At 39.6% G+C, this 25,800-nt stretch overlaps 1 protein-coding gene across 17 annotated transcripts in view; it reads right to left on the bottom strand.

Moving 5' to 3' along the window:
- Window positions 1-224: 224 nt before the first annotated feature.
- LOC110947120 (cytochrome P450 2J4-like) overlaps window positions 225-25,800 on the bottom strand; it is a 74,655-nt gene continuing 49,079 nt past the window's right edge. For 5 of the 17 annotated variants that reach the window (XM_051947108.1, XM_051947105.1, XM_051947106.1 and 2 more), the window contains exons 7-9: window positions 13,899-14,086; window positions 12,387-12,528; window positions 11,574-12,122 (exon numbers count right to left, since the gene is read on the bottom strand). In XM_051947108.1, coding sequence (XP_051803068.1) covers window positions 11,947-12,122; window positions 12,387-12,528; window positions 13,899-14,086 — 506 coding nt within the window. In that variant the 3' untranslated portion in view covers window positions 11,574-11,946. Of the gene's footprint in view, window positions 640-903; window positions 1,046-2,422; window positions 2,611-2,784; window positions 2,924-3,011; window positions 3,189-3,724; window positions 3,886-4,028; window positions 4,179-4,284; window positions 4,448-6,911; window positions 7,152-8,209; window positions 8,929-11,573; window positions 12,123-12,386; window positions 12,529-13,898; window positions 14,087-14,263; window positions 14,403-14,490; window positions 14,668-18,251; window positions 18,413-18,555; window positions 18,706-18,809; window positions 18,973-20,491; window positions 20,981-22,629; window positions 23,349-25,363; window positions 25,506-25,800 lie in introns of those variants that run through there. The other 12 variants (XM_051947119.1, XM_051947120.1, XM_051947103.1 and 9 more) reach the window with 11 other exon arrangements.

Below are 25,800 nucleotides of genomic sequence, written 5' to 3'. Positions count from 1 at the left end.
TAAACAGCATTGAGACTGGCTGCACTGTTTCACCTGCCACACCTTAGTCTAAAAACCACAGCATGAACTTTAACACAAAGCAGTCTACATAAGAAATGTGAATCAAATCCATGTTTAACTAATGGACACACACAACAATTTTTGCAAGTCTGACAAAATCAATCTGCGATGGAAAGTACAGTATGAATGTGGCTCCCAGGGATTGTTTAAAACAAAAATGAGTGGACGTTTTTGGGATATATTTATTGATTTACTTTTTGCATAGCTGAATACACAAGATTATTTTAATAATGTACGAGTACAATGGTTTATTTGAAAGTCTTATGGGTTAAGAATAATTAAAATAATTCAGAATTATGTGTTACCCACACAACAGAAAAAGAATAATGTAGCAGATATTCCCTGATATCCCTTACAAGGTAAATGTAGTTCCACACAGTGGTTCAGTGTGATAGTTAGTTGTTTATCTTGGTGTGGCACACAGGCGGTAAGGTTTAGGACAATGAGTGAATCCCATCTTGAACTCCAGACTGGGTTTCTCTCCAGGAGGCGCAGAGAATGAAAATCTCTGAAGGAAGGCGGTGAAAAAGAGGAATAACTCCATCCTGGCCAGAGCTTCGCCAAGACACACCCGCTTACCTGAGAATACACAATACAACAGGTGAGTTTCAATCTCACTATTTACAAGACATCTATTTAGATCATAGATGATTACTGTATTTCTTGGACAAACTTCTGAACCACTGATTCCCCTTCCAACACAGATCCTTACTAACCTAATAAAATAACTAATGTACATAGTGACTAAGGTAAATAATGATACAGAATCATTTTCACCATTGTCATCCCCTTAAAACCCTTGGCTAAGAAGGAATTGCAACAGGATTAAAACTACTGACTAACCTGCAGAAAAAGGAAGGAAGGCCTCTCTCTTCCTAAATTTCCCATCCTGGTCTAGAAAATGCTGAGGGTTGAAGGAGTGTGGAGTTTCCCACATCGACTCATCATGTAGGACTGAATTCAGTGTTGCAAGGATCATGGTGCCCTGAAAAAATACACAAATTAAATAGCTTAATTAAACAGATGCCTCTGTTGTATTTGGTTTGTCACACATGCTTTAATTAAAAATACAATTTAACAACTTTTGATCAAGCTCTATCAGCAGATGGAGGAAGCTCACTAAGACCACTGCAAGAAACCTGTTAACTGGTAGCTTAGGTGCACCAAAGTGAAATGGTTGCTTTTGAGGTTTTACACAAGATTCTAGAACGTTGTCATAGATGAACAACAAGATTCTACAATGTTGTCATCATTTGAAAGCGAGATTCTCAAAGAGATTCATTCTAAATGCTGTCAGATCAAAAGCAAGATTCTAGACATGATTGTAGAATGTTGGTAAGTAGCTGTTGACAGTTAGCTACGGGTAAAATGCAAGATGCTTGATTGACACAGACTGAAAGCAAGATTCTGGGCAAGATTCTAAAATACTGTCACAAGTCTCTACAACATTGTCACAAGTCAAAAGAAAAATTCTGGTTGCAATTCTAAAATGTTTATCACATATAAAAAGCAAGATTCCAGAATGTTTTCGTCACTTGAAAGCAAGATTCCAGACAAGATTCTACAATGTCACAGATCAAAACAAGATTCCAGTCAGGATTCGAGAATGTTGATGAACATCATCCCTGAATATAGATGACAAGTATGATTTAAGATTTGCAGTTTGAAAACAAGAAAAGCACTCAGAGGGTGCAGTGCTCCACCAAGGCTGCTCAGTTGCTTTGTCTTTTTCGACAGCGGAAATTTTGAAAAAATCCGTGGCAGAAATTACGGCAGTGATGAGTTGTGGTCCTGAGGAATTGGTTCACCTCACGAGTGTATGTCACATGTGCTTGGGGTGTTTTCATATTATTTTGGAGTACTCCCTTCACCTTCACTGGAGCCATCCACCTGGCGGCCAGCAACTGATTTGATTTCTTTTGTTTCCTTTCCTTTGGCCCTACTGTGAATGGTGTTAGTCTGTATTAATATGTTTGTAGATAATTGTATTAAAATAAAATCTTTTAATTTGGACACACGTCTCAAACCTGATGAGTAAATGAACTTGTGTGCCTCCAAGTGTTAGAGGAGGATAATTCTCTGGGCAAAATTCTCAGGGTGGCGTTGTCGAACATCTGATTCCATTTTGAACTCGTACAGTGTATGTTGTTTGCATGTAGAGTCACACCACGACAAAAGGATTCTACAATGGTATGTCTAGAATAAACTGCACCAGTCAGAAAAAGGTGTTTTTTGAGTCAATAACCCAAAAGTACTTCATTTATAGCTGCACTGACAGACAAGCTGACTTCTGAAAACAAACAACAACAACAACAAAAAAAACTCACATGGGATAACTCTCTGTAACATCTGGATTGTGTACCTTTGGGATTGTGTACTTATCCAGCGTGGTGTCCTTGGTCGTCATGTGGGGCACATTGAGTGGGAGAATGTTGCCCATTCTCTGAATCTCATGGATGACTGCATCAGTATAGGGCATGTTTTCTCTGTCAGTCATGGAGGGCTGTCTGGATGAACCAATCACAGCATCTATCTCAGCCTGGACTCTCTCTGTAAAAAGTGAAAGTAAAAAACATCAATCTGTCTGCTGAGAAGATGACTGAGAGGGGAAATCACACATCACACACCTTCTCTATCAATACAAGACTAATTTGTGACAATAAAATGTCAAAGCAAGACGCTTTTACAAGATGTAAACATGGGACATACTAGTCATACACTCACTCTGTATGTCAGGGTAGTGGATCATGTACAGCAGCCCCCAGTGTAAAGTAGTGGTAGTAGTTTCAGTTCCAGCAATAAACAGATCAAGAGTGCAGTAACACAAATTCTTGAGATCAAAACCAGCATCTTTGTCCTCCTTCTATAAGTGGCACAAGAGATGGAAGCAGGAATCAGTTAAAATATACAGTTAGAAGAACAAAAAGAACAAAGACAAAACAATCTCTCACCTCTCCCATTTCAATGAGGAAGGAGTCGATGTAGTCTCTTGGTGATGAGGGATCGAGGGTTTTTCTGTGTTCTTTGATCTTGATTTGAACAAAGTCAGTTACGTTCTGCATCAAACTGAACATCCTCTGATGAGGTCCAGGCAGCCATTTCATCAGCCAGGGTACCATGTTGTAAATCTACAGATAGATTTGGGATAGGCAGTGAACAGTTATTGCATTTCTATTGAGTTAAATTATTTCAAGTGGGTAAAGATTTACCATATTCACATTAGTTTTTTCATATTCATATTACTGCATGTCATTGTGATCCATTTATTAACCATTTAAGAGTTGTCTTGGTTTGATAATTAACATGACACTCCCCTCCAAAAGTGTGAGGCCAATTTCCTTTATTTTTCTGCAGACTGAAAATATTTGGGTTTGACATCAAACGATGAGTCTGAGACAAGAGATCAACATTTCAGCTGAAAAAATGATGATGAAAAATGGATGGGTTCAAACAAAAGGTGCTATTTTCTCAGTTGTGTATCAGATCCAGACGTAAATAACTGGAAATAAAAGCTGAAATGTTGGTCTCTTGTCTCATGTTCATCGTTTGATGTCAAATGTTTTCAGTCTACAGAAAAAAATCGAGGAATTGGTCTCACTGTTCCAACACTTTTAGGGGAGAGGATATGAATCACAGCTGTTGAATGTTTACTAAGGAGACTTACCTGTGCCCACACACTTCCCTGTATATATACGATCTCGCCGATTTTCTTAATAATAGACTCAAACTGCTTATCAGTGTACTCAAATCGATGCCCAAACACCAAACAGCAGATGATGTTGGACACAGCATTGTTTATCATTGACTGGGCATTAAAGGGCTTCCCTGCGAAATAAAGACAAAATATTAATCAGACACAGAAGCTTAGACCTCTAGAAACAGTCTCAATGTTGCAACATGACAAGCTTGTTCTGAAATAATTAAACAATATTGAGAAGTCACTGCAAAACAAAAGTGATTTATTGTACCTTGGTCATCTGCGAAAGCCTCTGCGAGATACCGACACTCCTCCTGAATGAATAGCTCCAGAGTTTTCTTTCCCAGACCAAAGTTTCTGAGTGTATGAAGAGCAAACCTCCTCTGCTGCTTCCATAGATGACCATTTGAGAAAACAATGCCTTTTGGAAAAACAAAACAGCATTAGACCAGAAGTAATCAGATGCTGCAGGTCTTTGTAAAAACACCAGCTCGCAACTTTTGAAACAAAATGCAAAAAAACACCACCATTATTCCCAAACAATTCAGCGAACACTGGTATGGAAGGACGATCTGTGAAGTCTTCTCCTCGATGGACCAGTGCTTCTTTCACAAGCTTGTAACCATTAAGGACCACAATCCTTCCACCAAAGAGACGGATGGTGAAAATGTTGCCATATTTCTCAGCAAGCTGAAAAACAGACCACAGATTGGTGTTGTGTTTCAAAAATTTACTGGTCCCATGTAGGCAACTTTTTCATGCTTAGTCTTTGGCTGCTTTCTTTGACACTGGTGAGAATGAAAGTTTCTTAATGTAAACATCTCATAAAACTCAGATGTGGGAGGAGTTCAGAGGGGCTATGGAGAAAGATTTTTGTTGAGCCACAAGGAAGTTCTGGTAAACTGCGTAACACCTCAGGAAGGGGAGGCAGAGCTTGGCCCAGGCTGTTTACAGTTGGGGGGGTGGGAGGGACTGCTCACTCAGACTAGCAATACCATCATGCGGTGGAAAGTGGACTTTGAGGAACTCCGTAACCTGGTAAACATGTCCTCTGCTGAAGAGTCAGAGCCTGAAGACTCGTTGGAATTTCCATCCATATGCGTGGCAGAGGTCACAAAGGTAGTGAAGAAACTCCTCCGTGGCGAAGTGCCAGGCGTGGATGAGATTGCCACGAGATGCTAAAGGCTCTGGACGTTGTTGGACTGTCTTGGCTAACACATGACGTGCCTGTGGAGTGGCAGCACGAGGTGGTGGCTCCTGTTATTATAAAGGGGGACTGGAGAGTGTGCTCCAATTATCAGGGTATCACACTTCTCAGCCTTCCTGGGAAAGTTTACTCTGGGTTGCTATGGACAGGACCTCAAGCCACAGTCAGGGTAAAGAGGGTGTTTGGATTTGGGACCATAGAATCACGTCTTTTCTTTTTGCAGATGACGTGGTACTGTTGACTTCATCAGGCCGTGACCTTCAGTGCAAACTGGAGTGGCTTGCAGCCGAGTGCAAACCGGCGAGGATGCCAGTCAGAACCTCCAAGTTGGAGGATATGGTCCTCAGCCAGAAATCAGTAGATTTCTCTCTCCAGGTTAGGGGGAAGTTGTTTGCGCAAGCGAATAAGTTCATGCATGTCGGGATGCTGTTAATGAGTGATAGGAAAATGGAATGAGAGACGGATCCACCAACTTGGTGTGGCATCAGCAGTAATAGGGACATTGTACCAGACCATTGTGGTGATAAGAGAGCTAACCAGGAAGGTGAAGCTCCCTATTTACCAGTCGGTCTATATCTTATACTTAGAGCTTTTTTGTGTCAAATGGAGCCACTTAAGGTGGAGACTTCTGAGGGAATGATGCATCGCTAATGTTGTTAACACATCCATCCAGACTGGGGATCCATCCAGACTGGGGATCTTCCAGCTGCAAGGCAAAAGTGCTAACCACTGGAGCCCTTTCATCTAATACGGTATAATAATTACTCTTATTTTATTATCAGTTTATTCTTATCTGTCTTAAAGGCTAACTAGCTGACTTTAGGATAATCTAACAATGTCTTGGTATATTAGCTTGCTGTTGCACTAGCCATAATATATATATATATATATATATATATATATATATATATTACGGCTAGTAGCAACAGCAAGCTAGCTTGAATTATTTGCTAATGTTCACTAAACATCCCTGTTTATTTTGACTTGACAAATATTTTTATGTTGTCACTTTAAATATCAATGACAGTAAAGTAAATTTTAAACTTTTGTCCTATAGGGCCATCAATTGCAAAATAATTTGTAATGATCAGTTTTATAAGAAAAATTTTAAATAAATTACATATGCTTTATATTATATTCAGGTTTCAAGAGTTCACATTTAGTTGAATATTAACAAAGTCGTAGTGTGTTATTTAGTGTGTTAATTTTTTTAGTTAAGCATACCTGTTGTGTTTACATTATACTGGTGATCAGAATATTGTTTTCTTATTTTTCATCTCACTCCGGAATAATTAAATATTGATTAAACAATAAATTATTCACTCATGAATTACCGTCAGACTGGCTTATTGTGAAATCAGGTTCACTAGAAGGTCGCTTTTATTTTGAAATCAGTCTCTTCATGTCCTTACCGTAATGCTTGGTATAGACACGTACCGTAAAACACCCTGCACACCGGTTAGACTGCTCATGTTTTGGCGTGGCAGCATTGTTACCTCCACCAGGAGGTTATGTAATCACCGGAGTTTGTCTGTCTGTCTGTCTGTGTGTGTGTGTGTCTGTTTGTCTGTTAACAGCATAACTCAAAAAGTCATGGACGGATTTTCACCAAATTTTTACAGGATGTCCGGAAGAGCAAAAGTAACAATCAATTAGATTTTGGAGGTGATCCGGATCACCGTCTGGATCCAGGATTTTTTTGAAGGTCGAAGGACAATTGAGAGATGGCCGCCAGAGTTATGCTGTTAACAGACAGACACACAGACAGACAGACAGACAAACAGATGGCATGGCGGAGGTCTGCACTCTCCGAGTGCTTTTCTAGTTTACACTGCAGACCTTGTCTGAACTTCTCGAAAAGTAGCTTTGAAATGTTGTCTTCAGTTGTAGCTTTTCTGAAGATATCTAAACATAAATATTAATTTACTTTAGTGTGCGTGCTCCTACCTCTGTTAACTGCAAGTGAATCTTTGATGGTTTAATGCGAAACAGGTCACCAATGAAAGGAAGAGCCCAGGGACCGGGGGGAAAGTTTCTCGGCACTCTGTACTTCCAAATGTCAGCCAAGAGCACAAAAATGCAGAGAAATATTAAAATGCTCCTGGTGTCCATCCACTCCAAACCGAGAACACTGAGTATCTGCTCCATGTCTCTGCCTTGACTGCAGCTTCCAACACTGAGCAGAAGTCAGTGCAGGTAAAGGTAAAATGTGGGAAAGAGGACTTTGGAACTGCTGCATGTTACCTAACCTGACTGACATGGGATTTATATAAAACACTGGAGTGTGGCTCAGAAAAGATGACAAATATAATTGATTGATTTAGTGATCACCTATTTGTTCCCGTTCTGCATCATGTATGCTGGAAATGTTTTTATTTTTGCAAAGAAAAACACAAAATTCTAAATAAAGTAGATTATAAAGTAGATTATAAAGCTTTTCTGTGCCAATTTATAAGTGTAAATGTAGTTATGTAAAAAGAAAACGGGTAATTCAGGAACGGAGTGGCAGTTCAAAATATAATGGAATATGCATTTAGGTTTTCAGAGTTTATGTGTTGCTAAAAAATAGTAAACTTCCTTTTGAGGTATACGGGCTAATTCGTTTCTTTTCTGTACCAATTTTGTGGTGGAAATGTCGTCATTTATTTAAAAGGAAACTCAAAAATTAAGAAAAGAAAAAGTAGTATAGTGCAGAAAGGTGTCAGACATTCTCTGTTGCTTAGTCTGAGACATAGCAAAAATGTGTACAGAAGTTACATTATTTTTCATTCAAGAAAGCCAAAGAAGTCCACGTGTCCGGCTTGGTTTTTGTTTGTTGTATTTTTTTTTAATATGGAGGTTGTTAATTGGTTTTATGATTATTTTAGTGTGGTGAAATGAAGGTTCTGAATACTTCTATCACTGGTCAAGGTGTCTTTGATTTTCTGATTTTCTTTCACTAGCTATTTTCCATCTCTAACTTTAAAAGCTTCACAGGGAAAATCCAGAGGTTTGCTGATAACATATCACACTTTCCGTACCTGACAAACAGCACTGAGAGTTACTTATGCTCCATTTGCCAAACACTGGACTAAAGCTACAGTATGAACTTTAACACACAGCAGACTGAATGAGAAGCATGAACTACAGCTCAACTTGATTTTTTGCACAAACATCAGGTTCTAACAAGTCTGACAAAGGAAGTATGCAACATCATGGTAAAACTGCCATGAGTCGTATTACCTGAAAAATAAAACACGAACAAGTTGCTTGGTAATTTAATCTATTTTAATATGCAGAAAAGCAAAATTTATCCAGAATCTCTCCTAAAGGGGAGTGCAAGAGATTTATTTATGGTGCAACAGTCAACACAAAACTTTTTGCCCACTGGCTTGTTTTGTATGGTTGTCAAGTTTGCCTTATGGGATTATTATTGACCATATCAGAAATTTAAGTCTTTAGGTCTGAGTAAGATACAAAAAAAATGGATAATGTATGAGCTTTCAACTGAGTTTGTTTTTGCAGCAGTGAAAAGTAATGAAGTAATGTAGTGAGCAGTGAATTCTGTTAAAAACATGAATGTTTGCAGGATTTATTTCATATTTGAGCACAGTAGATTATCTAAATAATGTGGAAGATTTTATTGATAAGGTTGAGAAGAAGAGAAATGCTTCAAAATGATGTTTTACCTACACTACAAACAAAGAACAATTTAGAAGCATTTACTTTATTAAGATTACAAGATAAATGTATTTAAACAGTGATTCAATGTGCTGAGAAACAGACATGGTTCAGATGAGGATAGTTATTTATCTCAGTGTGGCACAGAGGCGGTAAGGTTTGGGAGCGTGAGTGCCTCGCATCTTGAACTCCAGTCTGGGCTGCTCACCAGCAGGTGGCGAGAAAGAAAACCTCTGAAGAAGGGAAGTGAAAAAGAGGAATAACTCCATCTTGGCCAGCGGTTCCCCGAGACACACTCGCTTACCTGAGAATACACAATAGAGTTGTTAAGTTTTTTCACACCATTTTAAAGATATTCCCTTTGGTCACAGATTATTATTGCAGCTCAAAAACAAACTCAGCCATCATATGGTGCTTTTCCATTAGCACCGACTCGGCTCGACTCAGTTTGTGAGGTTTTCCATTAGGATGTATTACCTGGTACCAGGTATTATTTTAGTACCTACTCGGCTGGAGTTCCAAGCAAGCTGAGTCGAGCCGATAATGTGACGTCTACAGAGTGCAGGCCACTGATTGGACAGGGAGTGACAACACTACACAGCATACATATTTTAATATCTAATAGCATCCATGACAGTGGTGTTCCTCAAATTGTGGGGCGCGTCCACCTGGGGGATGCAGAGGCATGTCAAGGGGGGCGTGATTGGCTGGGAGGAAAAGGTCAATCTACATGGAACTAATTAGCTGAACTGTTGCTTTAATGTCGGCCTGTTTTCGCGGTGTACAATACTGAAATTGCACTGGCCCATAGACTGTATATGTGCTGGCCGTTCAGACACCAGCGTACTTGATCACATCACATACTGGGCTCATGTACTTTGATTATTTTTACCAGCGATGTCAAACATACGGCCCGCGGGCCAAAACCGGCCCACCAGACGGTCCATTGTGGTCCGCGGAACGACTTTACAGAGGATAAAAACTACAATGACATTAACTGGAAATTGTAAATTTGTGAAACTGTAAATTTAAAATAATTTGTAGACCATGACAAGTTGTTTTGATCATAAAGGAAAATACAAGATTGTTCAGTTCCAGACACCTGTGACTGAATGTTTTGTGTTTTTGTAGATAAACAGTGATCTGGCAGTTACAATGCATGTGTAAACTAGAAAAGCACTCGGAGAGCGCATACCTCCGCCATGCCGTTTGTCTGTCCGTGTGTGTGTGTCTGTTTGTCTGTTAACAGCATAACTCAAAAAGTCATAGATGGATTTTCACCAAATTTTTACAGGATGTCCGGAAGAGCAAGAATAAGAATCGATTAGATTTTGGAGGTGATCCGAATCACCGTCTGGATCCAGGAATTTTTTGAAGCTCTCTGGCGGCCATCTCTCAATTGTCCTTCGACCTTCAAAAAATTCCTGGATCCAGACGGTGATTCAGTAAGAGACAGAGTTTCACAAGCTACTTTAGTTTTTGTGATTTTCTTTCACTTGTCTTGAGAGACAAGAATGAGGTTGGCTCATTTTCAGAAGTAATATTCCATCACTTTAACGCTGCCTGACTGGGGGGGCTGTTTTTCTGTGTAAGAGGTTTCAATTTGGTGCCATACATTAATATGACAAATGATCTGAAACCTCAGAGAAATCCTTTTGTAGCCCATCTACCAGTTAAATAGGTAGAAAGGGGCTTTACTTTTGTAGAGTAGCTCAGGTTAATTCAATGTAATATTAGTTTTGAGTAATTACTTTTAAAGGACCTTTAACTTTGTGCTATTTCTTTATAAACAACAATAACAAACAAACAGTATCAAAGTACACAAATAATGCCTTATTTTAATAAAAAAACTATTATTTTAAACAAGAATTTTCCTTTCAAATGTATGCAGTTCACCTCACACTTTGAACTTTTAAACAATAAACACAACTCTCTATACTAAGCCAGCAAACAACAACAACAAAACAAACAAAATAAACCACAGGCCTGTTTCACTTCAGCTTGTTGAAATCAGTACTCACTTCTCCAACGAGTGAAAACGACAAAATCCAGGTAGTACCTCTCCAGTGGTGACTGAGTGTGTGATCCAAAGAGCATCAGATGGAGAGCAAAGAAGCAGGATGCAGGTGAAGGTGTGACGTCCAGTGGGTCTCCAGCGTTGCCCGAGGAACTCTGAGCACCCAGATTGGCTCAGAGCGCTATCTGATAGCTGCTTCTTGTTTTCAGGCCGAAAACGATCCCAAAACAGTGCAGACAAAGCCCCTCGAATCAGCTGTGCTAGCTAATTGCCGTCCGTGTCTGTTAATCGCTACTCAATTGTCCAGCAATCACTACTGTTTTCTTGTTTTCAGGCCGAAAACAATCCCAAGAAACAGTCCAGACGAAGCCACTCGAACAAGCTGTGTAGCTAGCTGCAGCGCAACGTCCCTGTCTGTTAATCGCTACTCAATTCTCCAAAGAGCAGTCAATACAGTTCCACACCTCAAAACTTTTTACTAAAGTTCCGGTTTTTGCAGATTACCTTACTAATAATCTGTAGACTCACGTTACTACACTTTAGTGCTAAAACATCTGGAAAACTCCGCTAAGACGATCCACTCCTGAAGGCCCCTCTCCGCTCTCATCCACATGCACGCGCGCGAGCGCGCACACACACCTTATACACGCACGTGCCGTAACTGGATGCCCTTCACGTGAGCCAATTAACCTGAAGTAAAGTGCACTCGTGACCACAAACATTTCTCTAGAAAGATTTAGCATTTCCTTTTCCAAAATAAATGAAGTAAAATCATTTAACCGTTTTAAACATTCTCATAAATTTTTATACATACAATTTTAACAAACAATCATAAAATCACAAACTGTTAAACAGCATTGAGAGTGGCTGCACTGTTTCACCTGCCACACCTTAGTCTAAAACCACAGCATGAACTTTAACACAAAGCAGTCTACATAAGAAGCATGAATCAAATTTACATTGAACTGATGGACACACACATCAAGTTTTGCAAATATGACAAAATCAATGTGGAAAGGACAGTATGAATGTGGCTCCCAGGGATTGTTTAAAACAAAACTGTGTGGACATGTTTGAGATTTATTTATTGATTTATTGTTTGCTTTGTTGAACACACAAGATTATTTTAATAATGTACTAGTACAATGGTTTATTGGAAAGTCTTACGTATTATAGAGATGAAAAATTATTCAAAATTATGTTTTACCCACACAACAGAAAAAGAATAATGTAGTAGATATTCCCTGATATCCCTTACAAGGTAAATGTAGTTCCACACAGTGGTTCAGTGTGATAGTTAGTTGTTTATCTTGGTGTGGCACACAGGCGGTAAGGTTTAGGACAATGAGTGAGTCCCAACTTGAACTCCAGACTGGGTTTCTCTCCAGGAGGCGCAGAGAATGAAAATCTCTGAAGGAAGGCGGTGAAAAAGAGGAATAACTCCATCCTGGCCAGAGCTTCGCCAAGACACACCCGCTTACCTGAGAATACACAATACAACAGGTGAGTTTCAATCTCACTATTTACAAGACATCTATTTAGATCATAGATGATTACTGTATTTCTTGGACAAACTTCTGAACCACTGATTCCCCTTCCAACACAGATCCTTACTAACCTAATAAAATAAGTAATGTACACAGTGACTAAGATAAATAATGATACAGAATCATTTTCACCATTGTCATCCCCTTAAAACCATTGGCTAAGAAGGAATTGCAACAGGATTAAAACTACTGACTAACCTGCAGAAAAAGGAAGGAAGGCCTCTCTCTTCCTAAATTTCCCATCCTGGTCTAGAAAATGCTGAGGGTTGAAGGAGTGTGGAGTTTCCCACATCGACTCATCATGTAGGACTGAATTCAGTGTTGCAAGGATCATGGTGCCCTGAAAAAATACACAAATTAAATAGCTTAATTAAACAGATGCCTCTGTTGTATTTGGTTTGTCACACATGCTTTAATTAAAAATACAATTTAACAACTTTTGATCAAGCTCTATCAGCAGATGGAGGAAGCTCACTAAGACCACTGCAAGAAACCTGTTAACTGGTAGCTTAGGTGCACCAAAGTGAAATGGTTGCTTTTGAGGTTTTACACAAGATTCTAGAACGTTGTCATTAGATGAACAACAAGATTCTACAATGTTGTCATCATTTGAAAGCGAGATTCTCAAAGAGATTCATTCTAAATGCTGTCAGATCAAAAGCAAGATTCTAGACATGATTGTAGAATGTTGGTAAGTAGCTGTTGACAGTTAGCTACGGGTAAAATGCAAGATGCTTGATTGACACAGACTGAAAGCAAGATTCTGGGCAAGATTCTAAAATACTGTCACAAGTCTCTACAACATTGTCACAAGTCAAAAGAAAAATTCTGGTTGCAATTCTAAAATGTTTATCACATATAAAAAGCAAGATTCCAGAATGTTTTCGTCACTTGAAAGCAAGATTCCAGACAAGATTCTACAATGTCACAGATCAAAACAAGATTCCAGTCAGGATTCGAGAATGTTGATGAACATCATCCCTGAATATAGATGACAAGTATGATTTAAGATTCGCAGTTTGAAAACAGGAAAAGCACTCAGAGGGTGCAGTGCTCCACCAAGGCTGCTCAGTTGCTTTGTCTTTTCCGACAGCGGAAATTTTGAAAAAATCCGTGGCAGAAATTACGGCAGTGATGAGTTGTGGTCCTGAGGAATTGGTTCACCTCACGAGTGTATGTCACATGTGCTTGGGGTGTTTTCATATTATTTTGGAGTACTCCCTTCACCTTCACTGGAGCCATCCACCTGGCGGCCAGCAACTGATTTGATTTCTTTTGTTTCCTTTCCTTTGGCCCTACTGTGAATGGTGTTAGTCTGTATTAATATGTTTGTAGATAATTGTATTAAAATAAAATCTTTTAATTTGGACACACGTCTCAAACCTGATGAGTAAATGAACTTGTGTGCCTCCAAGTGTTAGAGGAGGATAATTCTCTGGGCGAAATTCTCAGGGTGGCGTTGTCGAACATCTGATTCCATTTTGAACTCGTACAGTGTATGTTGTTTGCATGTAGAGTCACACCACGACAAAAGGATTCTACAATGGTATGTCTAGAATAAATTGCACCAGTCAGAAAAAGGTGTTTTTGAGTCAATAACCCAAAAGTACTTCATTTATAGCTGCACTGACAGACAAGCTGACTTCTGAAAACAAACAACAAGCAAAACACTCACACTGAATAAGTCTCTGTAACATCTGGATTGTGTACCTTTGGGATTGTGTACTTATCCAGCGTGGTGTCCTTGGTCGTCATGCGGGCCCCATTGAGTGGGAGGATGTTGCCCATTCTCTGAATCTCATGGATGACTGCATCAGTATAGGGCATGTTTTCTCTGTCAGTCATGGAGGGCTGTCTGGATGAACCAATCACAGCATCTATCTCAGCCTGGACTCTCTCTGTAAAAAGTGAAAGTAAAAACATCAATCTGTCTGCTGAGAAGATGACTGAGGGGGGAAATCACACATCACACACCTTCTCTATCAATACGTACAAGACTAATTTGTGACAATAAAATGTCAAAGCAAGACGCTTTTACAAGATGTAAACATGGGACATACTAGTCATACACTCACTCTGTATGTCAGGGTAGTGGATCATGTACAGCAGCCCCCAGTGTAAAGTAGTGGTAGTAGTTTCAGTTCCAGCAACAAACAGATCAAGAGTGCAGTAACACAAATTGTTGAGATCAAAACCGGCATCTTTGTCCTCATTCTATAAGTGGCACAAGAGATGGAAGCAGAAATCAGTTAAAATATACAGTTAGAAGAACAAAAAGAACAAAGACAAAACAATCTCTCACCTCTCCCATTTCAATAAGGAAGGAGTCGATGTAGTCTCTTGGTGATGAGGGATCGAGGGTTTCTCTGTGTTCTTTGATCTTGATTTGAACAAAGTCAAATAGGTTCTGCACCAAAGTGAACATCCTCTGATGAGGTCCAGGCAGCCATTTCATCAGCCAGGGTACCATGTTGTAAATCTACAGATAGATTTGGGATAGGCAGTGAACAGTTATTGCATTTCTATTGAGTTAAATTATTTCAAGTGGGTAAAGATTTACCATATTGGCATTAGTTTTTTCATATTCATATTACTGCATGTCATTGTGATCCATTTATTAACCATTTAAGAGTTGTCTTGGTTTGATAATTAACATGACACTCCACTCCAAAAGTGTTGGAACAGTGAGGCCAATTTCCTTTATTTTTCTGCAGACTGAAAATATTTGGGTTTGACATCAAACGATGAATCTGAGACAAGAGATCAACATTTCAGCTTCTATTTCCAGGTATTTCCATCTGGATCTGATACACAACTTAGAAGAAATTTTTTGTGTAGTACTGGTCCATACAGACTTCAAATAGATTAAAGAGAATAAGAATTAATATTCGGTTGCAAATCCTTTGCTTGCAATAACTGCATCAAGCCTGTGACCCACTGACATCATCAAACACTTTTTTTTTTGTGATGCTTTTCCAGGCTTTCACCATGGCCTCTTACAATTGATGTTTGTTTTGGGATGTTACTCCCTTCAGTCTCCTCTTTAGCAGGTAAAATGCAGCTCTATTGGGTCCGGACATTGACTTAGTCAGTCTAAAACCTTCCACTTCTTGCCTCTGATGAACTCCTTTGTTGTTTTGGCAGTGTGTTTTGCGTCATTATCTTGCTGCACGATGAAGGATCTCCCAATCAATTCAGTTACATCTTTCTTTAAATTGGAGACTTTTTGTCTACAGACAAAATGTTTCTGTAGACTTCTGAACTCATTTTGTGGCTGCCATCATGTGTTCCATCATTAAGGAAGATTATTGAACCTGTCCTAGGATAAGAGATGCAAGCCCAAGGCATGACATGACCTCCACTGTGTTTCACAGATGAGTTTGTCCCTTTGGGATCATAAGCAGATCCTTTCTTTCTCCAAACTTTAGAATTCTCCATCAGTTTTGTAAAGGTTCATCTTTGTCTCATCAGTTCATAAAACTTTGGCCCAAAATTGTTTTGAGGCTCATATCTATACTCTTTGGCAAACTCCAGCCTGGTGTTCCTATTCTTCTTGCTAATGAATGGTATGCATCTTCTGTTGTCGCCTCTGTACTTTTGTTCATCAAGTCTTCTGCAAACAGTAGATTGTGATACCTTCACTCCTGCCCTCTGGAGGTTGTCGTTGTCACTAACGGTTATTTTAGGCTCTTTCTTTACAGATCTCTCACAATGTTTCTTCTGTCAAATACTGCTGTTTTCTTTGGTCTATCCCTCGGTGCCTGTTACTTATGTCAAGTAAGATGCAGATGTTGAGGTCTCAGAAAGCACTCAGGCCCACTTAAGCCTTAAAGTTAACCAAGGTTTTGATGCAGACAAATAAAGATCACATAAAGAAACAATATAAGTTAACCATATGATTATGCTTGCTGATATATGTATATTTTTAGAAGTGTTGATTTGATTGAAGAGATGATTCAGATGATTTATTATGTTTAGACCAAAGAGAATGGCTTGAAGAAAGATTCTCTGTAAAGTAAGCTCTGTTTAAGCTCTCTGTGTGTGCAGGCCTTAAGAAAGCAGAAGTGTAGAAAACAGCAGTCATCATGACACAAGCAGTCACTATGACACAACAACCTCCTCAGAAAAAGGGAAGTTTGGGGAAAACCCAGGAGGGCCTGTTGAAATGTGCGTGTGTTAGCAATGGAATGTGGATACTGTGTATTTGCTGTAAAACCATGACTTCTGTATGACTGATGTATGTGATAACAAGTTGATTCCATGAGTTAGACGGTGTTAGGGGCATACCTAGCCAGAAAGGTGTGTGGGAGAGAGAGTATAAAAACGGGAGCACAGAGACATTATACGGGAGACGTTCGCTGGAGCTGCCAGAAGAGCTGCAAAGGAAACTTGGCCGGAGTTCTGAAGATTCTTCGCCGCATCTATTGCCCTAGAGACGGGAAGACGACGCAGGACTTAGGCTCCAGAGATCGCTGAGGACATCGTTGGAAGCAAAGTCCTTTTCTGACTTTGTTCAACAAGCGAGGACCACACTCTGCTAAACGGAGAGTCCTAAGAGGTTCTGCAGTTATCCAGAAGAGACCAATAGAAGGAAGAACCGACCACAACCAGAGAGGCAAAGGAGGCAACAGCACTGGGCTGTTCCCCTCCCCGGGGCTGGGAGAACCAGTGACCCACGACAGCCTGAACAGACGAGGGTTCTCCATCACCACCATCCAACAGAGAAGACAGCTGGGGCGTAAGCACTAACGTTCCAGTCGCTTCCAGAGATAACTGTCAGACCACGATGGGCTTACGGGACTCCTCCGCTCCCCCTGCTGAGGGAAGAAATCCTTCTGTCCGCCAAGAAGACATCATACCGAGTCCTCTGGACAACTGAGGACTCCTCCCAGACGCAAGTCAAGATTGGGTGGTACAGTAGTGGCCACGCTGTCCGCTCTCTCTCCTAAACTTACTAATTAGAGAAGATTGTCAGGTACGCTCAATTTAGTTACTTTAGTTTAATAATTTTTAGTCAGGGATAATTAATTGTTTAATCATGAATTGATGCTGTGCCCCTGCTAATTTTGCTTAATAAAACGCTATATTGCATTTAAAGAAAAGCCGAATGAAATTATTATAAACCACTGATTCTGCATAGTGGTAAAAAGTTAAGATGATTGTGTGCATTCTATCTAAAGGTTCTTAAAGGTTACTTAGTCCAATTTGTGAGTGTTTAAACATTACCCCTGAGGTTAGTTTTTTCCAAACCTCTAAAACGAACCTAGGAATAGCACCAAGTGCATGCAGTCCTTAGAGGGGAGCTGCCATTAACGAACGTGATTGATAAATCAATATCTACTACTTAGAAGGGCTGCTTAGTGGGATAGTATTTATCAGATAAGAGGGGTGAGACGTTTGGATGTAAGGCAGTTAGAACCTAGGCGAGTATCCCTCGACTCCAGCTTAATTATTCTGCTGAATCCTGTTAGGTGGAATGCTAATAGGCAGATAGAATCTAACCCTTTAAACGGAGAGCTGGACCAGATTTAACCTGAGGCAAGGGTTAAAGAAGGCTAGACTGGCGGACACTTACTACACCAGTGGTTTCTTTCTTCTTCAGAACATTCTAAATGCTTGTACAGGCAATGAACAATGTTTGTGTAACAGCTCTGATTGATTTTCCATCTTCTCTCAGCTTCACAATCGCTTGTTTTTCACCCATTGCCAGCTTTCACCTCTAACTATATATGCAGTCTGCACAGGCAAAAGCCAAATCTGAAACTGAAAATAGACACTGAGTGCTACTTATTGTTTGAATAATCACATGTTCCAATACTTTTGCTCACATGAAAAATGGATGGGTTCAAACAAAAGGTGCTATTTTCTCAGTTGTATATCAGATCTAGACGTAAATAACTGGAAATAAAAGCTGAAATGTTGATCTCTTGTCTCATGTTCATCGTTTGATGTCAAATGTTTTCAGTCAACAGAAAAAAATCGAGGAATTGGCCACACTGTTCCAACACTTTGAGGGGAGAGTATATGAATCACAGCTGTTGAATGTTTACTAAGGAGACTTACCTGTGCCCACACACTTCCCTGTATGTACAGTAACTCGTTGATTTTCTTAATAATAGACTCAAACTGCTTATCAGTGTACTCAAATCGATGCCCAAACACCAAACAGCAGATGATGTTGGACACAGCATTGTTTATCATTGACTGGGCATTAAAGGGCTTCCCTGCGAAATAAAGACAAAATATTAATCAGACACAGAAGCTTAGACCTCTAGAAACAGTCTCAATGTTGCAACATGACAAGCTTGTTCTGAAATAATTAAACAATATTGAGAAGTCACTGCAAAACAAAAGTGATTTATTGTACCTTGGTCATCTGCGAAAGCCTCTGCGAGATACCGACACTCCTCCTGAATGAATAGCTCCAGAGTTTTCTTTCCCAGACCAAAGTTTCTGAGTGTATGAAGAGCAAATCTCCTCTGCTGCTTCCATGGATGGCCATTTGATACACCAATGCCTTTTGGAAAAACAAAACAACATTAGACCAGAAGTAATCAGATGCTGCAGGTCTTTGTAAAAACACCAGCTAGCAACTTTTGAAACAAAATGCAAAAACACCACCATTATTCCCAAACAATTCAGCGAACACTGGTATGGAAGGACGATCTGTGAAGTTTTCTCCTCGATGGACCAGTGCTTCTTTCACAAGCTTGTAACCATTAAGGACCACAATCCTTCCACCAAAGAGACGGATGGTGAAAATGTTGCCATATTTCTCAGCAAGCTGAAAAACAAACCACAGATTGGTGTTGCATTTCAAAAATTTACTGGTCCCATGTAGGCAACTTTTTCATGCTTAGTCTTTGGCTGCTTTCTTTGACACTGGTGAGAATGAAAGTTTCTTAATGTAAACATCTCATAAAACTCAGATGTGGGAGGAGTTCAGAGGGGCTATGGAGAAGGATTTTTGTTGAGCCACAAGGAAGTTCTGGTAAACTGCGCAACACCTCAGGAAGGGGAGGCAGAGCTTGGCCCAGGCTGTTTACAGTTGGGGGGGTGGGAGGGACTGCTCACTCAGACTAGCAATACCATCATGTGGTGGAAAGCAACCTTATTTGCATTATATAATGAGTTCAGTTATATAGGTAATTTTGATTGTCTTCCCATATGTTGTAAGGATAGAATTGACCCTACCATTATTAAGTGAATTATTTTCATTATGTTCAGACCAGGTTCAGACTTACATTTACCCCTTTTCACTTGCTGAATGTGCCGGTCCAATCAAAGGTGCGTTTGATTGGCTGATGACTTGACCCCCCCCCCGCCCCCCCCGAACCAGAACCAGAAAAACGTGAGCAAGAAGCTGCTTAGAGAGAGGTCCCAGTCTGTGTTTCACAGGAAAGTGTTGACAGTCAAAAAAAAAAAAAAGAAACACATGCTGCTGCTTTTCTTCTTGTAAACGGCCTGGTTTAGAAGGAAAGAAGGCTAGAGCATGTTGTGACTTTACACTTTTGAAACCAAATACCTATTAGTGCATTTATTTATTAATTAAAATGTATTTATTTTCTATATTATTTATTCAAAAATATTTTTATTTGCAGCCTATGCAGACATTTTTTCAGATAATCTACATTAATATGATCGAGGTAAAAAGTTCAATTTATCCCGATTTAGATTTTTTTCCATAATTACTCAACCCACTGATGCACTTTAGAGATGAAAATAAGGAAGAAGAAGATGAAAGAGAGACCAATTAGCTTATCAATTAATTAGGTTCATATTCGTGAGAAATGTAGCCCTGACCCCCGTTCACCCAATCTGTTTGGTCTTATTAATGTCCCGTCCCCAGCAAAAAGTGTACATGCAGGTTATGCTGTTGTATCGTCCCGACCAATGTTGAGACCAAACCTACGCCCTTGGTGTTTACATTATACTGGTGATCAGAATATTGTTTTCTTATTTTTCATCTCACTCCGGATTATTCAATGTTGATTAAATAATAAATTATTCACTCATGAATTACCGTCAGACTGGCTTATTGTGAAATCAGGTTCACTAGAAGGTCGCTTTTATTTTGAAATCAGTCTCTTCATGTCCTTACCGTAATGCTTGATATAGAGGCGTACCGTAAAACACCCTGCACACTGGTTAGACTGCTCATGTTTTGGCGTGGCAGCATTGTTTACACTGCAGACCTTGTCTGAACTTCTCGAAAAGTAGCTTTGAAATGTTGTCTTCAGTTGTAGCTTTTCTGAAGATATCTAAACATAAACATACATTTATTTCAGTGTGCGTGCTCCTACCTCTGTGAACTGGAGGTGAATCTTTGATGGTTTGATGCGAAGCAGGTCACCAATGAAAGGAAGAGCCCAGGGACCGGGGGGAAAGTTTCTCGGCACTCTGTACTTCCAAATGTCAGCCAAGAGCAGAAAAACGCAGAGAAATATTAAAATGCTCCTGGTGTCCATCCACTCCAAACCGAGAACATTGAGTATCTGCTCCATGTCTCTGCCTTGACTGCAGCTTCCAACACTGAGCAGAAGTCAGCTCAGGAAAACAAGGTAAAGGTAAAACTAAGAAAACCGGACTTTGGAACTGCTACGTTACCTAACCTGTTTGACTTTTGCTCTCCAGGGACAGAAGAACTTATATTTGGGCACGAAACAGCACTATCAAAGTGAAAATAAACAACAAAAATTTCTGCAACAAGTAAATAACCTGTTAAGTCCAGCATTCATAATGCATACTTGGCATGGGATTTATGTAAAACACAGGAGTGGCTGGCAAACTCCATGCTCCATGTCTCTGCTTTGACTGCAGCTTCCAACACTGAGCAGAAGTCAGTGCAGGTAAAGGTAAAATGTGGGAAAGAGGACTTTGGAACTGCTGCATGTTACCTAACCTGACTGACATGGGATTTATATAAAACACTGGAGTGTGGCTCGGAAAAGATGACAAATATAATTGATTGATTTAGTGATCACCTATTTGTTCCCGTTCTGCATCATGTATGCTGGAAATGTTTTTATTTTTGCAAAGAAAAACACAAAATTCTAAATAAAGTAGATTATAAAGTAGACTATAAAGCTTTTCTGTGCCAATTTATAAGTGTAAATGTAGTTATGTAAAAAGAAAACAGGTAATTCAGGAACGGAGTGGCAGTTCAAAATATAATGGAATATGCATTTAGGTTTTCAGAGTTTATGTGTTGCTAAAAAATAGTAAACTTCCTTTTGAGGTATACGGGCTAATTCGTTTCTTTTCTGTACCAATTTTGTGGTGGAAATGTCGTCATTTATTCAAAAGGAAACTCAAAAATTAAGAAAAGAAAAAGTAGTATAGTGCAGAAAGGTGTCAGACATTCTCTGTTGCTTAGTCTGAGACATAGCAAAAATGTGTACAGAAGTTACATTATTTTTCATTCAAGAAAGCCAAAGAAGTCCACGTGTCCGGCTTGGTTTTTGTTTGTTGTATTTTTTTTTAATATGGAGGTTGTTAATTGGTTTTATGATTATTTTAGTGTGGTGAAATGAAGGCTCTGAATACTTCTATCACTGGTCAAGGTGTCTTTGTTTTTCAGATTTTCTTTCACTAGCTATTTTCCATCTCTAACTTTAACCCTTTACGCTTCAGTGCGTCGTAGGTGTCCCGCCGGCGGTACACCTACTAATTTGCATAGGAATTTCAAGAATGTCCGACGGCTGCAAACCCGATTATACAAACACAATACGCCGATGGAAAGCTTAGATTCTCATGAATCCGCCGCTATAAACTACTTTCAGATGTGATTACCACAGCGGGTGAGAAAAACACATTTGTCCGACAAAAACAAATATTCACCCATCCGTTCTCTATACACGGCTTCAACGCACACAGCGCGACTCACATTTCCGGGTTCATTATTACACACAGAAAAAAAGATTCCACAAAAAACGGCCATAATCCAACCTTTTTACATCCAGGCAACACAAGCCAGTAAACTATTTTGTCCAAAACATGTCCTGAAGTCGGTATATAATCCACGAATCGGTCGTTTTCAAGGAAATGCACCTCGCGATGTGCGTCCAATAGTCCCTGTATTTTTCGTAATTTTTTTTATTTAAAAATAGAATATTAGCGATTTTTTGTACTGAAAACGGATGGAATTGACTGAAGCTTAAAGGAAGCTTCACAGGGAAAATCCAGAGGTTTGCTGATAACATATCACTTTCTGTACCTGACAAACAGCACTGAGAGTGACTTATGCTCCATTTGCCAAACACTGGACTAAAGCTACAGTATGAACTTTAACACACAGCAGACTGAATGAGAAGCATGAACTACAGCTCAACTTGATTTTTTGCACAAACATCAGGTTCCAACAAGTCTGACAAAGGAAGTATGCAACATCATGGTAAAACTGCCATGAGTCGTATTACCTGAAAAATAAAACACGAACAAGTTGCTTGGTAATTTAATCTATTTTAATATGCAGAAAAGCAAAATTTATCCAGAATCTCTCCTAAAGGGGAGTGCAAGAGATTTATTTATGGTGCAACAGTCAACACAAAACTTTTTGCCCACTGGCTTGTTTTGTATGGTTGTCAAGTTTGCCTTATGGGATTATTATTGACCATATCAGAAATTTAAGTCTTTAGGTCTGAGTAAGATACAAAAAAAATGGATAATGTATGAGCTTTCAACTGAGTTTGTTTTTGCAGCAGTGAAAAGTAATGAAGTAATGTAGTGAGCAGTGAATTCTGTTAAAAACATGAATGTTTGCAGGATTTATTTCATATTTGAGCACAGTAGATTATCTAAATAATGTGGAAGATTTTATTGATAAGGTTGAGAAGAAGAGAAATGCTTCAAAATGATGTTTTACCTACACTACAAACAAAGAACAATTTAGAAGCATTTACTTTATTAAGATTACAAGATAAATGTATTTAAACAGTGATTCAATGTGCTGAGAAACAGACATGGTTCAGATGAGGATAGTTATTTATCTCAGTGTGGCACAGAGGCGGTAAGGTTTGGGAGCGTGAGTGCCTCGCATCTTGAACTCCAGTCTGGGCTGCTCACCAGCAGGTGGCGAGAAAGAAAACCTCTGAAGAAGGGAAGTGAAAAAGAGGAATAACTCCATCTTGGCCAGCGGTTCCCCGAGACACACTCGCTTACCTGAGAATACACAATAGAGTTGTTAAGTTTTTTCACACCATTTTAAAGATATTCCCTTTGGTCACAGATTATTATTGCAGCTCAAAAACAAACTCAGCCATCATATGGTGCTTTTCCATTAGCACCGACTCGGCTCGACTCAGTTTGTGAGGTTTTCCATTAGGATGTATTACCTGGTACCAGGTATTATTTTAGTACCTACTCGGCTGGAGTTCCAAGCAAGCTGAGTCGAGCCGATAATGTGACGTCTACAGAGTGCAGGCCACTGATTGGACAGGGAGTGACAACACTACACAGCATACATATTTTAATATCTAATAGCATCCATGACAGTGGTGTTCCTCAAATTGTGGGGCGCGTCCACCTGGGGGATGCAGAGGCATGTCAAGGGGGGCGTGATTGGCTGGGAGGAAAAGGTCAATCTACATGGAACTAATTAGCTGAACTGTTGCTTTAACGTCGGCCTGTTTTCGCGGTGTACAATACTGAAATTGCACTGGCCCGTAGACTGTATATGTGCTGGCCGTTCAGACACCAGCGTACTTGATCCCATCACATACTGGGCTCATGTACTTTGATTATTTTTACCAGCGATGTCAAACATACGGCCCGCGGGCCAAAACCGGCCCACCAGACGGTCCATTGTGGCCCGCGGAACGACTTTACAGAGGATAAAAACTACAATGACATTAACTGGAAATTGTAAATTTGTGAAACTGTAAATTTAAAATAATTTGTAGACCATGACAAGTTGTTTTGATCATAAAGGAAAATACAAGATTGTTCAGTTCCAGACACCTGTGACTGAATGTTTTGTGTTTTTGTAGATAAACTGTGATCTTGCAGTTACAATGCATGTGTAAATGATGAACTGAGACAAAGTATGCGACTGTTGAAATTTAACTTGTTTTCCATAAGAATTTTCAGGTTCATAATGTTTTGTAAAAATATAGTTCAGTAAAAGTGAACATTTTCAGAAGGTACTTTTTTTGAACTACAACAAAGGAGAAAAGTTGGAGTTGTGGTTATTTATTGGTCATTGTGCTGTGATTTTACTGGTGGGGCCCACAGGAGATCAGATTGGGCTTTATGTGGCCCCTGAACTAAAATGAGTTTGACACCTCTGATCTTTACTGTGAAAAACAAAACGTTTTCACTATATTTATATGTATATATATATATATATATATATATATATATATATATATATACACACACACACACACACACACACATAGTGGGTACGGAAAGTATTCAGACCCCTTAACATTTTTCACTCTCTGTGTCATTGCAGCCATTTGCCAAAATCAACAAAGTTCATTTTATTTCTCATTAATGTACACTCAGCACCCCATCTTGACAGAAAAAAAACAGAAATGTAGAATTTTTTGCAAATTTATTAAAAAGAAAAACTGAAATATCACATGGTCATAAGTATTCAAGTGCTCATAAGTGCTCAGTATTGGGGGAATAGGGGGGTGGTTCTTTGTCCTCCGAAAGTGGGTCCGACAGAAAAAAAAAAAATCGAGGGTTGTATATGGAACTGATATATGATAATTGTAGCCAACTAGCATTAGCTTACCCCCACACGTCGTCTAGTTTGTATCCTCTTGTCTTCGTCTTGATGCATCGCCTCCCAAATTCTCCTGTTCTCTTGAGTATTTCAGTTTGCTGCCCTCAGCTTCCTCTGACTCTCTTCTTTTACTTTGAATCTGACAAAAAGCCACAGACCACGCAGCAGGTGTATCATCACCTCGTTGGTCGGGCCATCGTGCTATGACGACTCCGTCCACGATGAGGTGGTACTCAATTGAAATGGAAAACGACCTAAACCGAGCCGAGTCGAGCTGAGCCGAGTAGTTGCTAGTGGAAAAACGCCTTTAGAGACTGTAATCCTCTCACAACTTAATAACCACATAATGCAAATAGTCACTCAAGCAGTTTCATGAAAATCAATGACATGTAGTCTACTTTTTGTTATTTGGCCTCTTTAAAATCCAAAAATATTGACTCACCTGCAGAAAATGGAAGGAACGCCTCTCTTTTCCTAAATTTACCATCCAGGTCCAGAAAGTGCTGAGGGTTGAAGGAATGTGGAGTTTCCCATATGGACTCATCATGCAGGACAGAGTGCAGTGTAGCCATTACCATGGTGCCCTGAAGAAACAACGCTGTTAAAATGATATATAAAACAGCTATCTCCAGTATTTATTCTAGTGAATGCGTCATACAGGCCACTTTAAGAACTTCTGATCCATTAAATGGTAAATGGTTGTATTTATATAGCGTTTTTATCCAAAGCGCTTTACATGATACATCACATTCACCCATTCTCACACACATTCACACACTGATGGCGGGAGCTGCCATGTAAGGCGCTAACAACGACCCATCAGGAGCAATTAGGGGTTAGGTGTCTTGCTCAGGGACACCTCGACATGAGCACGACGGG

Source organism: Acanthochromis polyacanthus, chromosome 4, assembly GCF_021347895.1.
Source record: "Acanthochromis polyacanthus isolate Apoly-LR-REF ecotype Palm Island chromosome 4, KAUST_Apoly_ChrSc, whole genome shotgun sequence".
NCBI lineage: Eukaryota > Metazoa > Chordata > Actinopteri > Pomacentridae > Acanthochromis > Acanthochromis polyacanthus.
Note: the sequence above shows the minus strand (reverse complement) of the source record. Positions and strands in the feature narration are given on the sequence as shown.